Source organism: Montipora foliosa, chromosome 12, assembly GCF_036669935.1.
Source record: "Montipora foliosa isolate CH-2021 chromosome 12, ASM3666993v2, whole genome shotgun sequence".
Taxonomy (NCBI): domain Eukaryota; kingdom Metazoa; phylum Cnidaria; class Anthozoa; order Scleractinia; family Acroporidae; genus Montipora; species Montipora foliosa.
Genome location: NC_090880.1, coordinates 21,586,416 through 21,603,862, shown reverse-complemented (window position 1 = coordinate 21,603,862; position 17,447 = coordinate 21,586,416). Strand labels below are relative to the sequence as shown.

Below are 17,447 nucleotides of genomic sequence, written 5' to 3'. Positions count from 1 at the left end.
CACAATTTCTGCGCAGAGAAGAAAGAGATGTGGAGACAATTGACATCCTTGCCTTGCTCCCCTCCCCGACTCAAGGTGAAAAAATCAGATGCCCATCCGTTGTTTTGAACACAGCTACTGATGTCGCTGTAGAAGATCCTAAACCATGCCACTAAAGAACTTCCAAAATTGTAATAATTCAAGGTCTTTTCAATAAAGGCCCATTTAATGCTATCGAAGGCTTTCTCGAAATCAGTAAAAAGTAACAAGCCTGGGATTTGTTTCGTGTTGGCGTAATGTATTATACTATCTATAAGTGTTGTACATGCATGTTTTCTCCGATGAATCTACCTTTTAAGAAACCAGTTTGATCGTTATTTATAAGCTTTGGCAAGACCTTTTGTGTTCGATTTGCGATGCATTTGGAAGCAATTTTGTAGTCATAATTAAAAAGAGTGATGGGACGCCAGTTTTTAAATATATTTACTGGTTTATGCTTTTTAGATATCAAGGTAATTATTCCTCTCTTCTGAGTGATAGATAGACAACCCTTCATGTATGCATGGTTTAAGGCATTTAGAAGATAGAAAGATAAGTCCTTCCAGAATACTGGACTTTTATTTGGTTGCATGGATTTAAGAATTTCCTAACATTCAGCCTCCATCAAGAGGCATCCACACTCGTTTTGCTCTCGTTCAGTCAGTGTTTCGATGTTTCCGAGGGGAAAGAAAATTCCGTCGCATTGGATACATTGGAACCCAACAAAAAAGGCTTCCTGACCCGACAGATGAAATGTAAATTTTCACTTAAGTATTACGGCAATATTAAAAACCCAAAGACGGAAGTTTCTTGGCTAAAAGGTACGTTGTTTTACTCTGAAAACGACAAACGAGTAAGGATGCTCTCGATTGGGAAATCCGGATTTAGATCTCAAAATCAAGATCTTCGGATTTCTAATCGAACACAAAGTATGAAAACGGATTTTGTTGCAGATTCACTAATTGGAAATCTATGTCGGGTAAGGATTTCAATTAACAAAATTCGTCGCGAAATCCGTTTTCAGATTTTGTGTTCGATTGGAAAATCCAAGATCCGGATTTTAAGATCTAAATCCGGATTTACCAATCGAAAGCACCGTAACATTCTTTCCCATAGTTCATTCAGTTGTCACAAGGTGATCACGTGCACCTTTATGGTTTCCTAGCACGTGATCGATTTATTCCTTTTGAGAGAACATCATATTAACCTTTCCCAAGATTCACAGAAGTCAGAGACTTAAGAATTCGGATCGATGTCGGATCGCCCTTTCTCTAAAACGTCTAAAGGCGATCCGACTCTCACTGTAAAATAAAAGAGACACTGTTGATCAAAGATTTAAAGCCGACCTTAGATGAATATGTCAGCAGCGAAAAGCTGTGTCTATTAGTTTTTTTGGCACCTCTATTGTTACATAATAGTTAATAGCAGAAGCCCATAAGGGTTGAAACGTGTAACGTGCGTTCACAGCCTCCGAATATTCGGTGCGAACTGATTGGTTGAATGCAGAGGAGGATGGACAGCTGTCACGTGATAAATTTCGACCAATGAGCAGCGTTCATACAGATGTTCATGTCGGACTAAAAGTTCCATGGAGAAAGTCAGAAGCCCTTGGTTAATTCGGCATTTTTTTGCTTTGGTTTATTGATAATTCACCATAAGTGCGTCAGATTAAACATATTGGAATTGTTTTTCATTGCTATGAAGGCAATTTAAAGGTAAGACGAATTTTAATCGTACATTTTTATAATATTTTACGAAGTCCCACATTGCATTGTTTTGTTGACACGCTTCGCGTGTGCCCTTTTTAGAAATCGATTTCTCGCTTTGTGTTCACTTTGAAGTCTTCAATTATGTAACACTATATAGCATAACAAATGGGTTTTCTATTTTATAGGTCGCCCCCCCTTGCCCCCGCAACGGATTTTGAGTTATTGTAGTCGAAATACAGCAAAAAGGATTGCAACATTTATTGTGTTCGCATGACATAATGGCGCGGAATGTTACCTCTTTTCGAAGAGTACACGGGGAAAATGTGGCCAGATAAGATCTATCTTTCATGTTTTCCTGAGCTAAATGCTGCTGAAAATGTATGGAAGCTCAAGGAGGCAGCACATATCATCTAATGATACGCCAGGGAAGCTCCCAAAACAAGCACCAAGAGTCAGTTCAAGTTCGAGGAAAACCCTGTTTCACTCTAAAACCGGAGAACCATTGTTGTGTATGAAGTATTCTTGTTGATGAGTCAATTGTCCCCACAAGAGATAAGAGCGAGTAGTTCATGATAGAAAAACGTTTCGATTATTTAAGGTTTTTCTTCTTCTTCCTCATCAAATAAGATTTCTGTTAAAATTTGTGATATGGCGCCATATTACAACTGCTGATGTGGGTTCAAAAAGGCTCAAAACAGTATTGACACTTTAAATCGACATGATTAGTTGATGGGTTATAATTATTACAACAATACTGTATCATGCTTCCATACATACGTGAAACACGAAAATTACATTTGTGCTGCCATTATTGTGATAGCATGAAAGAATCAATTGCCAATATATTATCTTCAGGTTCTTATAACTAAAAAAAAAACAAACTTAGGAAACCCAACTTTTATTGTTATAAAGTGATGAGCAAATTACCTAAACAGAAACGTGGGGTGGAGATTTTGACATTTTCATTGAAAAAAATTCAAATTCCCCACCCCCGGGACAAAATAATTGGTCGAAATCCCCACCCAGCGGCAAGTGAAGGTGGTAAAATGTCCTTTGTACCATCAAAATCGTTAGCCCGACCCCCCTCCCTGGGGCTTAACATTGATAGGTGCATTATTAGTACACAGCTTTATTGAATTGAGCTGCTGAACCAGATGTTACAGATGATCAAAATATGTTGGTCAGTGCAAATAAAGTTTCCTTTCCTGATTTTGAATTATCTTAACTCAACCTGTGCTTGATACAAACGACAGTGTTTCACGAAATTCCTGCCCATAATTTGTTTTCCAGAGTTCTGAGAGCAGACAACATGCTCTCAATCTTGGGACAATATTTCTTTTTGCAAATCTTCCCCAAAAATCTTGCAAAATTAATACTCCAAATATCGGTACTGCTATAAGTTCTTGCAGAGGAAAACCCGCATGCTTATCTTTCCATAGTCCACTTAATGCATGTTATTAAGGGCTTCTCAGATGCAACAGTTGCAATGGCATCAAGAACAAGCTTTCCAATGAGGTACATCAGATGGGGAAAGGAAGGAGTGAAAACGAGCGACCTCAGTCTGTCTTAGTGCAGTAACACAGTGCTTTATTCCATAACTGTCAACTGAGCTGCATTTTGTTTTTCAGGAGATTCGACTAGTCTTTGCCTAATATGTAGCTCTAACAATACACAATATTGTTTTGGTACCGTGTATCATTGTAGTGCCATGGTAGATGTCTTAGGTAAATAGCCCCCTTGAGAAGACATGTGGTTACTAGTATAATACTAAACCCAGAAAGATTGAAAAAAATAAAAGAGAATGGAGAAACATTGTTTTGAGGCTGACATGTTGACCATTTTTAAGTTCCGTGAAATTTCTATATCACCACAAGCCTGATACCTTTCCAAGACAAATCTCACTGCAGTTAAGCCCTGTCCGGCAGGGTTAGTATTTGAATGGGTGAGCTCAAAATAGACGACTTTCTGTGAGAAAAAAAGGACCGAAAGTTCTATTTTAATGCTCAAAAAATGCAAACCAAGCAAGGTGCAGATTTTGTTAGCCTCCCTTATGGAAAACAAAAACAAAAAAAATTGGAATGATATACAGATTTTACACTCTTATAACATGATGACATAGTGTGTAGTGCACTACCATGGAGAGTTAAGTTTCTATGAGACTCAGCAAAGTATTTTAATATACATGTACAATAAAAAAAATTGTTCATAGATTTTCTACTTATGAATAGTTAACACCAGTAAATTAAACAAAATCAACAGTATTGTTACAGATACAAATAGACAGTAGTTGTGAGACATTCTTAAGCAATTCTCAATATTATTTCACTGAGCACTGTGGCACCTTGTCATAACATACTTTTCCCACTTTTCCTTTCTTAGTATTGAGATTAAAGGGTTATATCCAATTTTTGTAATTAAAAAAAACATGATGTGGTGGACAGTTACCTGTACGTCAACAATTTCTCATTTTCAATTAGTGTATGCAATAAACCTGTGAATTCTCTGGCAATGTAACCAATGAAACCATCCATTACCATGGTTCAAGTCAATGGCTATGGCATTTTTGTCCTTGCCATTAGTTGGCTCTGGTCTCAGCTGCACTTGGACCTGACAGTTTGCTTTTATTTTTCTCTGCGCCAGTTTCAAAAATTCCTGTCTTGGCTTGTCGTGGGCACCACCAATACCTTAAAACACCAACGTGTACAGCACATTTTTATCTCCTGAAATTTCACTTCTTCTGAAAGTACTGTCATGTGAGCAATTTGACTCTCAGGGGGCTATCTTCACAAGATAAGCAGCATTTCTCTGAACGAAAACCCCAAAAAACAAATGGATTGATATCTTATTTCAGAAGGTAAGCATAGGGGACTTCTTTTATGTTAAGATATGTTTTGAAACATTGCGATACCTGAACTACCTGTCTACCAAGGGCAACTTTCAGTGACATGGTGAACTAAAATTATATTTTTAATTTTAAGGACACACTATTTACAGTTTTCCAGTCCATTATGTGACAAACAATAAAACATTTCCTTCTTCATGAATGTCCTCATTTTTCTCTTTGTCATCCTTTAATGTTCGACCAAAAAATATTCCATGGCCAGCCGTTTCTGGGAAAGACGAACAGTTGCATAAACATTCATCCCGTCAACATCCAACAAAATATGAAGCAACTGGCAAAGTTTCCTTTGGAGCTCGATGCGGTTGTGCAATGGCTGTTTCTGAGGAGGATCCTCTCCTGGTCGCTTTCTTGAGGGTCAAACTACAACATGAGAAGAACGATCTCTAAACATGTTGTGCATTAATTAAGCCAGGAAAATCTGTTCTCACACAGTTTAGAACGACGATGGCTCAAGCCTCAAATACATACAAATTTCCAACAATGCATGATTCTAAAACAAGAAAATTTATACCCTGCCTCAAAATCAACACTGGGTTTTTTAATAGAACTGACGCCGACTTCACAGCATCTAACTTCCTCGTTCAGTCCATCTAATTTTTTCGCTCAGTTGCAAAATGAACATTCGTCTTTCAAAAGGAATTTTTTCTCGAACCCACTGATCATCAAAAACAGTCGTCTTAGCACAGAGAAAGTAAATAAATTGAGCATGTCCCAGCAATGTAAGAACACTGCATAAAGAGCCAAATATTCGGGCCCGAATTCGCTCGAATACGGATCGGCGCACGCCACGTATAACGGTATTTTCTGACGTATTCGATTACAGCCGACTCGAAACACACCTGGAATATTCTATTAGAATCCGGCCTATTTTTCCGTATTCAACTTGAATACTCGTGAATGACTCGAAGTGTTCGATAAACCATACGGAGCACGCTTTGGTAGATTTATGTTACATGAGATTTTCTTCGAAGAAACAGTGATCATTTATGACTCGAACATTTTCGAATACTCTCAGTTGTTCCAGAGTTTGCGACTGGAACACCAGATGCACGACGCCACTTCTGACGTGAGCGTTCCAGAATACTGATGGTTACGTCAAGTATGCTCTGATTTTCGAGAATCGCACGCTATGAATACGATAGTTGTCACATTTTTCGCAGTCGAAGATGTATCGTGTCGTCAAGAACGGGATTTTATACAGGTAATATACACTACCGTGAAGTACAGTCAGACAACACGCTACGTGTTCCGAAGCGTGCGCCTGAGACACGAGTCTCATGCGAAATATTAAACGTGTTTATATTCGAACACTGACGCATAGATGAGGTTTTAAAAGGTATTCTAAACGACACACATCAAGTGTTCTGTGGTTTTTAGACTGGGAAACGAGAGTCATGTGAAGTATGAAACATGTTCATGTTCGGATACTGGCGCATTCGTGAAGCACTGACGACCCATACCAAAGCTTGTATATATATCCCCAAGACGGTGTTCAAACTGCCGAGTGGAACACACTTTTTACTTCCTTGATCGATTCCTTGGATTCGTTACAAAACCCACCCAAAAGAGAAAGAAAAAATACCAGGACATTATGCATTTTATCCCAACAAAAAGCGAACAACTGCCATGATGACATCTTCATTTCATTTCAAATAATTCTTTATTAAATAAATTTAAAAACCTTATATTGTTGCTTGTTCGTGTATGCTTAGTTTCAAGGGAACTATGGACGAATTTATTTTACATTAAGAAGTTAAGATCCTACATTCTAAAAAAGTGTTAGGAACCATCTTAGAAGCAAAACCTATGAAACACTAGAACATTATTGTACTTGTATGCAAACTTTATACTAGCATCTAGATGCTGCTTTGTTATGAAAAGATAATGTTAGAAATAATCTCTAAAATATTTAAAATTCAACAAAATCTGTAGGTCAGTTTTTCAGAAAAATAAGTTTTTTTTTTAGAAATGTGTCTCTAATTTTTTTTTTTTTCACATACAGAATTTTTTTAATTTGAAAGACAAACGGTTTAAATTAATCTAAGCTAACATGCAAAAAAATGAAAATTATTCACCTCCAGAAGCAGAGATATAAACGAATAAAGTTGCAAAATCAGGAAAATGAGCGAGTTACAAGATCGGCATTTACGCATGCGTCACCCGCTCATTCGAGTGCACGGGCGAGTGAAGCTACAGGCCAACACAAACGGATTTAAGTGACCATTAAACCGTGTATGTAAAATTTCGTAGTTTTCGTTAATAGGAGATGTCTATTTATATTCTATATGCATAGGAGTCAAAAGAAAGGTGAGCGAAATTAGCGGTATTTGTTTATTTCTGGTGACTCATGAGCTGACGCGAGCAGCTTTTAGAATTGCGTGTATGGCTTACGCGCGCGCGCTCACCTGAAAACCCTTTCGAGCCTCCTTAAGGACGGTGCCTACTAATTCAAACGTGATTTTGCGCGGTTTACTGAATATGCGGGAAAAGCAGATCTTAACAAGTGTTATTGAAATCCAAAAAGAAAATTGGCGGTCACCACGCATTTGTCGAAGCAAGTGCTATTGGTATCCAAAAATAAAACTCAGGGTAACCACGCATTTTTCAGAGATAATTAAAATTCTATTTGGAAAAGAACCCCATACATTGTTTTGTATTTTAAAGCTCTTTCAGAATATTGTTGATTAATGATTAATCAACAATATTCTTAAAGAGCTTTAAAATACAGAACAATGTATGGTGTTCTTTTCCAAATAGAAGTTTAATTATCTCTGAAAAATGCGTGGTTACCCCCAGTTTTAGTTTTTTGATACCAATAGCACTTGCTAAGTTCGGCTTTCTCCGCACAGTTTTCAACCGCACAAAAATATCCCTGTATTAATAAGCACCACCCATAGGAAATTCGAGTATCTCGAGATGCGCAGAACGTACGCGAGATAAACAGAGTGATTCCATCAGTGCACAACTGTTTGCTTAACATTTAATAGTTTTCATTCTAAGAAATTAGTATAAGCGTTCTATGGTAAAAAGTTTTAGAAAGACTGTGAGCTTTCGAGAGACTGAACTGCTGTCTTCAACGGATAAAAAACGAATAAAAAATAAAAACGAAAGAAATTAAATATAACGAAAAATTTGCATAAATTAAAAGATAAAAGCAAGTGGTAGAAACAATGTTAAAAATGCTAAGAAAATTAGTGTTTCTTTAAGAGAATGTGATATTGTCTTGGGAGCGGGCACGAATTATTGTCCGCCCCAACGGTTGTTGCCGTGTGCCATGACTCCAATGTCTTTCTACTCCGGTTGTTCGCTTTGCCAATGATTTTAGAGTTGTTGAAGTCAATAACATGATTAAAAGTCCACGCGTGTTTTGCGACAGTTGAGCCTTTAGTACAATCGTTTATGTTCCTCTTGTGTTCTTTTCTCCTAGTAGTAAAGGATCTTTTAGTTTCGCCAATGTAGCTCCAGGGGCAAAATGCGCATGGAATTTTATAGATGGTCCTCTTCGGCAGGTCGAAACTTAGGGATAGGGAAATGCTGTTGTAAAGTTTTTACCGGTCTGCTGGTGACCTGGATGTCATGTTCCTTGAGGATTCTAGTGAGAGGTTCCGTGATGCCTTTGACGTAGGGAAGGACTCTAAAGTTGCGTCGGTTTGTTGGCTCAGCCCATTTAAAGAACATACCGACCAACTCTTCTGGAGTAGGTGTAGGTGGTGGAGGCCTCGCTTTCTTTCTTATAACATCAGCAGCGATTTGTTTGGGATAGCCGTTGGAGTGTAAAGCGGCGCAAACACGAGCAGTTTCACGGGTCTTTCCAACTTGTGTGTTGGGGAGATTCAAAGCTCTATGCAGGAGTGTCTCAGCGGTGCAGATTTTATGTTTTCTGTCATGGTGTGAATGGAAGTCAAGATATCTATCCGTATGTGTGGGTTTGCGGTAGATGTCAACCAAAAGTTTTCCGTTATCGCGCGAAATCGGAGGGTGTCAAGAAAGGGTAGTTGGCCGTTGGACTCGTGTTCGATGGTGAAAGAAATATGCTGATCGATTGAGTTCAATGAATCGTGGAAGGAGGCAACAGCGTCACTCTTAATAATGCAGAAACTGTCGTCTACATACCGCTTCCAAAATTTCGGCGCGACAGTAGTCGCGTTGATTGCTGTTTTTTCAGTCGATTTCTTCCATGCATAGGTTTGGCTACTATGGGGCTGACGGGGCTACCCATAGCACAACCATGGATTTGTTTGTAGATGGTGTCATTATAAACAAAGAAATTATTGGACGGCACAAAATTCAATAAGGATATTATGTCCTCGCATGTTACCCCAGGAGCTACATTGGCGAAACTAAAAGATCCGTACTACTAGGAGAAAAGAACACATCAGGAACTTAAAGCATTGCACTAAAGGCTCAAATGACGCAAAACACGCGTGGACCTTTAATCATGTTATTGACTTCCACAACTCTAAAATCATTGAAAAAGCGAACAACCAAAGTAGAAAGACATTGGAGTCATGGCACACGGCAACAACCGTTGGGGCGGACAATAATTTGTGCCCGCTCCCAAGTCAATATCACATTCTCTTAAAGAAACAATAATTTTCTTAGGATTTTTAACATTTTTTCTACCACTTGCTTTTGTCTTGCGAATTTTTCGTTATATTAAAATTTCTTTCGTTTTTATTCTTTATTCGTTTTTTTATCCGTTGAAGACGATAACGGATCTTCAATACTTTTAAGTTTTCATTCTCTTCACCTCTTATTTACACTTCATTTTCGCATTCTGTTATTTTTTATTGTTCGTATGTAAATACTTAGCTTTTTACAGTGGCAAAACGACTACTGGCAGCCATTTTGTCCGTCGAGGTGATTATCGGCTGATAATCCGAGATAGCGAACCAATGAGAGCGCTCGATTTTTATAATCACCTGTGTGTTTATACTAATAATCATTATCATTCGATGTATTTTGTCCTTCCTTTTCATTGGACGAGAGCCCACCCCGTGACCTGCAAATAACTGCCTACAAATAAGTGTTTTGCTGCAAATAATATTCTGGTCATGCGCAATTGAAATCCCGCTGTTGCGAGAAAATGGTAGATCGGTTCCCCGAGCTGTCAGAGAATGATTCGACATCTTTAGTTGGTCGAAAGAACAGTGAGAATACTAAAAAAGGAACAAAAGTTGCACTCAACGTATTTCGAGAGTATCTCAAGGAAAGAAAGGTAGACGAAGAGTCACTCGTGTCATCGACGCGAAGGACAAGTTGGCGAATGCATATGTACTGAAGAGATATTATGCTGAAGACAAAAAAAAAGAATGGCGAGCTTCACGTGTCGGGATAAGCTTTGAAAACTGTGAAATTCTTCAGCTTTGTTGATGCCTAGTGTTATTGAACCTTTGACTGTAACTACAATCTGAAGTCTACAAATATAATTGTGCTGAGAAGGAAATTGATTGGTGTCATTACTCGACTCTGCAAGGCAGCGCGCGCGCTTACAGCTTTCCGGAAACGAAAACAAAAAACAAACTCGGTGATCGAATGATAAAACAATTATTGATCTCGGTTATCGCAAAATATTGTGATTTGCCAGTGTCTCGCAGATCAATTATTTGCCTCAGCCTTCGGCTTCGGCAAATAATTGACTTGCTCGCCACTGACAAATCACGATATTTTGCTCAACCTCGTCCTATGATTTTTAATTATTCTTAGATGCATAAGACACTTACCGTCAACTCGTCTTTTCTTCACCGATGGCGCAAAAAATTGGTTATTCTTTTCATTTCGGTGAGATGATGTACACATGAAACTTGAGAAAGACTGATTCGAACAGATGCTCTCTGATCAAAGTCAGGGTCAGTTGTCAGCGAACTTTTCTGGTCAATATTTTTCGCTAGCAAGGGAGGGGGAAAGGGACAAGGAATAATGAAAAAGGATTTTATTATACATGTGTATGACAGAAATTATCTCCTTTCTTTTCTCGATTGTATGCATTACATAACTAAGAGAGTAAAATAAGGGGCAAGTCTTTCTTTGGTTAATAAATGGAAAACAACGTTACGATTTTCACACTTGAAAAAATAATTATTTCCTGTGTAAACTACCGGACGTTACATGTCAAACAACCGGACGTTGTGTCAGGCGTCCGGCCTGAAACAAAACCCCTGCACGGTTTTAAACTCCTAATTGTTCATAGATCAGTTGGTAGAGCATTTCACTGGGATCGCGGAGGTCATTAGTTCGAATCCCTTTGAAGTCGCCTGAATTTCCCAGCTGTCTATATGAGACAATTGCTTAATTTCTCCTGATAAGTACGAGCATCACGTCGATCTTTCGCCCACTGAAAAGAGTACTGTTTGACTTAAGGGTATTGTCTCATTAATCGAAAAGCATAAATGTGCATAATTTAGACTTTACGACACTTTAAAACACCTGCGTGGTCTCAGTTCATCCCGTTTGGCTGGCTGAAAAGCAACTGTAACAACGACACCATGTCAATGAACGCAAACCTTACAGAAATTGTTGGGAAGAAGACATACCAGGAGTACTTTTGCTCAGAAAGATTCAACGAAGGAATACGCCACCACCTCATATTTCTCTCAACTTTTATTGTTTTTCTATGCATTTTTACATCCTTGGGAAACGCTTTAATACTAGTTGCCCTCCGGAAAGAGTCTACACTTGGTTCACCGTCCAAACTGTTGCTTCGAAGCTTAGCGACAAGTGATTTCTGTGTCGGTATGCTTTCCGATCCTTTAGCTGCTATCTATTGGGTGTCTGCAATAAAAGAGCACTGGAGCGTTTGCTACTACGCACTTTTCTCTACTGTTGTATTAAATTCTGCGTTGTGTACAGTGTCTTTGTTGACCACGAGTGCTATAAGCGTGGACAGACTTCTGGCTTTGTCATTGGGAATGAGGTACAGCGAAACAGTAACTACGAAACGTGTGTACGGAATAATTATAATGTTTTGGGTTTTGGGTACTGCCGTCTCTGCTGTCTACGAATGGAGTTCTCAGTTTACCACAACCTTTATACAAACAATGGTGTTACTCATTTGTCTGTCAGCCTCTGCGTTCTCGCACACAATGATTTTCTTTAATCTCCGTCAACATCGCATTCGACTTCAAGACAGGCGCTCTCGTGAAGATCCACCAATAGCATGTAGTAGTCAGCGAAGTGAAGCGAGCCACATAGCAAAGTATAAAAAGGCGGTGTCCAGTGTGTTATGGGTTCAGCTTGCATTGCTGATTTGTTATCTACCTTACACTGTTATCATAGCATTGCTTAGCGTCCGAGGTGAACTGTCCCAGACTCCTGTTTTAAGCCTACAATATGCAGCGGTTTTCGTGTTAGTAAACTCTTCATTGAACCCACTTCTCTACTGTTGGAAGATTTTAGAAGTAAGACAAGCTGTCGTGGCAACATTGAAAAAATGGTGCTGTTCATCGACTTAGCTAGTTCTTCGTTTAACTGGAATGCCAGTTACTGAAACTAAAGGTAGAGAGCTAAAGCAAACGAAGAAATCTGCGGCAACGAATACTTATCTTAAAATATAACTTGCATTGTCCCAACTATCTCGAGATTATTTATTTATTCATTTATTTTTGTTAGTTATAAAAACGAGCGATAAAAAATAAGAACTACGTTTCGACCGCTCCACGGTAATTTTCAAGTTCAAGTTCATCGATAAAAAATTCGGCTTGTGAAGCCGACATAATCTGCAAATTCGTTGTATATTTCTTTAAGTGTGATGCAGATTATGTCAAAGTGTGGAGGAACATAAACGATCGGTAATCGGCATCCATGTGAGAGAACAACATGGAAACGAGCTATGTGAAATCGCAAAGAACTTAGGGTCCTAAGGAAGTGCTCGAACAAGTTCGATTGTTTGATCTTTGAATTTTTTTTTTATTCGGGACCTTAAGGAGGCTCGAAATAGTTTTTCCTTTTTTTTCAATGAATAAAGATATTCTGTCCTTAGATACATTTAGGGTAATCATATCAAGACGAAATTTGGCGAGGGTAATAAGTATTTATCATAGAGTTCTCACATCACTTTCCTCCAAAATAACGTTACCGTGGCAACGATATAAGGCATTTCTTTTAGCCTTAAAATCAACATATAATGTCTTTTTTTTTGAAAAACGGGACGGTGAAATCTTCCTATTCAGCGTTTCCAGATAATGTTGGAAATAATCTCTCAAATATTTAAAATTCAAGAAAATCTGTAGGTCAGTTTTTTAGAAAAAATAAGGTTTTTTACAAACGGTTTAAATTAAACTAAGCTAACATGCAAAAAAATTAAAAATATTCACCGTCCGAAAGCAGAGATATAAACGAGTAAAGTTGCAAAATCAGGAAAATGAGCGAGTTACAAGATCGGCATTTACGCATGCGTCACCCGCTCATTCGAGTGTACGCGCGAGTGAAGCTACAGGCCAACACAAACGGATTTAAGTGACCATTAAACCGTGTGTGTACAATTTTCGTAGTTTTCGTGAATAGGAGATGTCTATTTATATGCTATATGTATAGGAATCACAAGAAAGGTGAGCGAAATTAGCGGTATTTGTTTATTTCTGGTGACTCATGCATGAGCTGACGCGAGCAGCTTTTAGAATTGCGTGCATGGCTTACGCGCGCGCGCTCACCTGAAAACCCTTTCGAGCCTCCTTAAGGACGCTGCCTACTAATTCAAAGGTGATTTTGCCTGGTTTACTGAATATGCGGGAAAAGCAGATCTTAACAAGTGTTATTGAAATCCAAAAAAAAAATTGGGGGTGACCACGCATTTTTTGAAGATAATTAATCAACAATATTCGTAAAGAGCTTTAAAATACCAAATAGAAGTTTAATTATCTCTGAAAAATGCGTGGTTACCCCCAGTTTTATTTTTGGATACCAATAGCACTTGCTAAGTTCTGCTTCTCCGCACAGTTTTGAACCGCACAAAAATATCCCTGTATTAATAAGCACCACCCATAAGAAATCCGAGTAACTCAAGATGCGCAGAACGTATGCGCGATAAACAGAGTGATTCCATCCGCGCAAGGCTGTTTGCTTAACACTTCTAATAGTTTTTATTATCTTCGCCTCTTATTTACACTTCATTTTCGCATTCTGTTATTTTTTTTGTTCATATGTAAATACTTAGCTTTTTACCTTTCATCCCATTGTTTCAGAAATTGTGTATATGCGGAATTTTTTATCCATGAATTTTAACTTGAAAATGTACTTGGAGCGGTCGAAACGCCGTTCTTTATTTTTATCGCTCGTTTTTATAACTACATGTTTTAGTAAGAACTTATTACTTCGTATTTTTTTCGTTCACGTTGAAGAATATGCCGAGGTCGTCTTGAAGTAAAGGGAAAACGTTTCGCTTAGTTTATTGATTTGCAAAGTACGGGAAAGAAATGCGCTAAAATGCCTGCCAGTCATTTATTTTTCCTCGTCATGGTTTCATTGATTTTAACGCTGCCATTGCCTTAGCCGTTGGCTGTTTTAAACTGCCGTATTGTTTTGTTTTTAAAACCTACGGGTAAGTTGGAAGTGACTTGCAGCTTGAAAGAAAGGCAGACAGGTGGCACACGAGGAAATAATCAAAATTTGTAATTCCCTTTCTTCTTTTAAATCTAAGCTCAAGACTTGGCTTTTTGAAATTGGTTATGATGTTGTATAGAATGATGATGTTTTTATAGGATGACAATGTAGTTTTGTACTTTTGTAGGTTTAGGATTTTGTTGTTATTTTTATTATGTAACGCGCTTTTGGACCATTGGGAATTTTTATAGAATGACAATGTAGTTTTGTAGGTTTAGGATTTTGTTGTTATTTTTATTATGTAAAGCGCTTTTGGACCATTGGGAATAAGCGCTCTATAAATACTGTATATTATTATTATTATTATTATTATTATTATTATTATTATTATTATTATTATTATTATTAAACTGAGTTTACATAGTCGGGGCTGAAATTGGCTGAACTTTGGGCAGTGTTGATCATTTGTCCATGGTTTCCATGGCAGTCGCTCGAGTACAAGACTCGAGCGACTGCCCTTTTGTCACCACGGATTTTCGTCTTAAAGAAGTGGCGAAAGATATGTCAAATAGTCAAAGCATAAAAAACCTCCTTGACCTTTGCCCGTTGAAAACAGAGGAAGATAGCCATAACAACGATGCCAGTTCTTCGTCAACGTTTATTGTCATATAGTTATTTCAGCAAATGATTTTTTTTATACGTATTCGTCGGACGGCCGTAGAAATCATATCATAAACTTTAAAATAATACGTTATAATTAAAAGAGTAGATCAATAACAGTGTTAAGTCCTTTTTTGTGGGGGTTTACTGAGTCCTACGACGTCTGATGATTTTTGTCAGGCGCGAAAACAATACAAATTTTACAAATTACACGGCATGATCCAAAGAAAACGTTTAGTCCGGTCACGATTACCAAATTGAAAATTTGGCAGAGAATTTTTGTTGAGCTTTTCGGTTGAGCCGAACACATCATTTTTGTCAGCCTAGTGCGTACGGGCCCTTAAGGTGGTCAAACACGAAGGGTCGTGTTGCAGGGACATGTTGCAGCGACAAAAAACTTGTGTAGTGCACACTGAGGCGACATGTAGCAGGGACAACATGTGCAAATTACAACATAATGTTGCGGGTGCATGTTTCAGGGATATGTTGCAGCGACGTGACCCCTTGTGTGAACTGATAGGTTAATAATTGTGCAACACCAATTTGGGGGTTATTTTGTCCCCGCGACGTGTCCCATGAAGTTCAACAAGTTGAACTTCATGGGACACAAATGTTGTGTGCAAATGTTGTGAATGATTTTGTCCGTGCCACATGTCCCCGCTGCACGACTCTGATGCATGTCGCCTCAGTGTGTATACTACACACCTTTTTGTCGCTGGAAAATGTCGGTGCAACATGTCCCTGCAAAATGACCTCCCCTTGTAAATTTGTTTATTGTACATGGCCAAGTTTACGTAAAAGTAATACTGTTTGAAATTTATTAAATAAACAAAGTTGTGTTTAACCGTCTTTCCATCCTTTGACTGATTATTTTCTATGTATGTCATTCTTCACCCTGCGAGCAGAGCCTCCTTTTGTCTTTTTCTTTACTGAGGAAAAGAAAAGGAGGCTCTGCCCGAATCGCGTCAACCGCAGCCCGAACTTCTGGACTAGTCAATCTTGTTTTCTCTTGTCAAACCGGTTTTTCCAGTGCGAACGTCCGTTTAGTGACCGATGGTTATAACTGAGCCCGCCGTACTATGAAAAACTAAGATGGCGGCGAGATCTGGCATATTAGGCTTGGGTTTGAGACTGTATCCTGGCAATATGCAGCGCATATTCAATAACGAGAACGCCAAAATCGAGCAAGCAAAAGAAAGGCTCTGCTAGCAGGGTGGTCATTCTTGTACTACTTCGTTTGCTAGCTATTACCACAGCCTCCAAAATAAGTATAGGTAATCGCATGGGGCCGAGTAAAATTAAGGATTAATATCACGCGTGTTTTCAGAAGTTGCTGAAATTGCCCGAGTCGCGCAGCGACGAGGGCAATTTCAGCAACTTCTGAAAACACAAATGATATTAATCCTTAATTTTACGAGGACCCATTGCGATTACTTGTTAATAACATAGCGGGCAAAATTTTCTTAACACTGTTGAGGCACCTCGAAAAAGAGACAGCTAAGCTGAGTTAAAACACTCGTTCGCTCGGAAGCAAAACAACTGACAAACAGACAAGCAAGTCAACTTGCTCTTTGTGTCCAAAACGAGTATAGATGATTTTTATTTACATCCACTCGAGAGGAAAATACGAGTTTCATTCCTGAACAACAGTATCAACGATTAAACCAAATGTTAAGCTTCAATTTATTTTATTCACCTGTGATGTAGAGGTTTTTACCACTTGCAAATACGCATCCGTAAACATAGCAAACGGTTTGTCCAAAAAAATCCACCAAATTTGAGCTACTCGTTCCTCCCGTCAATGGCAAATTGGTCTGTGACCTTTTTTGTTGAGCTGCAAGATGTCGTGGTAAACTGAAAGCCCTTGACGAAAGGAATCATTGTGTTTCAACCACACAATCGCGCTACGCCGGGCGCCATGTAAGCCGATCCAAGTTTTAAGCTTTTCACGAAAAAAACCTTTTGCCCTTCTTCTTGTCACTCAAAAATTCAAATTTCAGATCATCTTTTAAAGCCAATTCTTAATCTTTATGCCTTTTCGGCGAATGCAGCGCGAATTAAAAGACAAACTTCGATGAAGACGAAGTTGTTTTGCTCAAACAGAAGAAACCAACTGAATGTGGAAGAGATACGTTCAGCCAATCAGGAGCGAGAATTTTTGGCGCTCGACCAATCGTGAGCGAGTAATTTTGCCCTCTTCTCAAGCAAAATTAAGAAAAAAATGCCCTCTTCATTGACCAATCAGTATTCAGTAATTTTGCCCTCTATGTTATTAGAGATTATAAACGGGCTATGTTACGTTATTTCAGGGCGTTTAGGGCAAATCTTTAGTTAATCACGAGTTTAAAACTCGAAAATAGTGATGTGGAATTCCTTTACTGATAAAACTATTGTTACATCACACACATGATCATTCTGAGTACAAGCGACTTTTATCCGGGCGATTTGCCTTTTGTAAAACGTTCGCCTAAGAGATCTTCGATTTTTAGTATGCCGGAATCATACCAGTCTTTCCAGTATATCGATTTACCGTCTATTTTTATATGTTTATTATTCCATAAAATTAGTATGGGTAATCAAATGGTGAAGAGTGACAATTCATGAAATAGAGATATATCGTA

At 38.4% G+C, this 17,447-nt stretch overlaps 1 protein-coding gene across 1 annotated transcript; it reads left to right on the top strand.

Annotated features, from left to right (window-relative positions):
* The first annotated feature begins 11,114 nt into the window (after window positions 1-11,114).
* On the top strand, window positions 11,115-12,080 carry LOC137980992 (adenosine receptor A3-like). The gene has a single exon (XM_068828368.1). The coding sequence runs from the start codon at window positions 11,115-11,117 to the stop codon at window positions 12,078-12,080; it is 966 nt and encodes a 321-aa protein (XP_068684469.1).
* The last annotated feature ends 5,367 nt before the right edge of the window (window positions 12,081-17,447 follow it).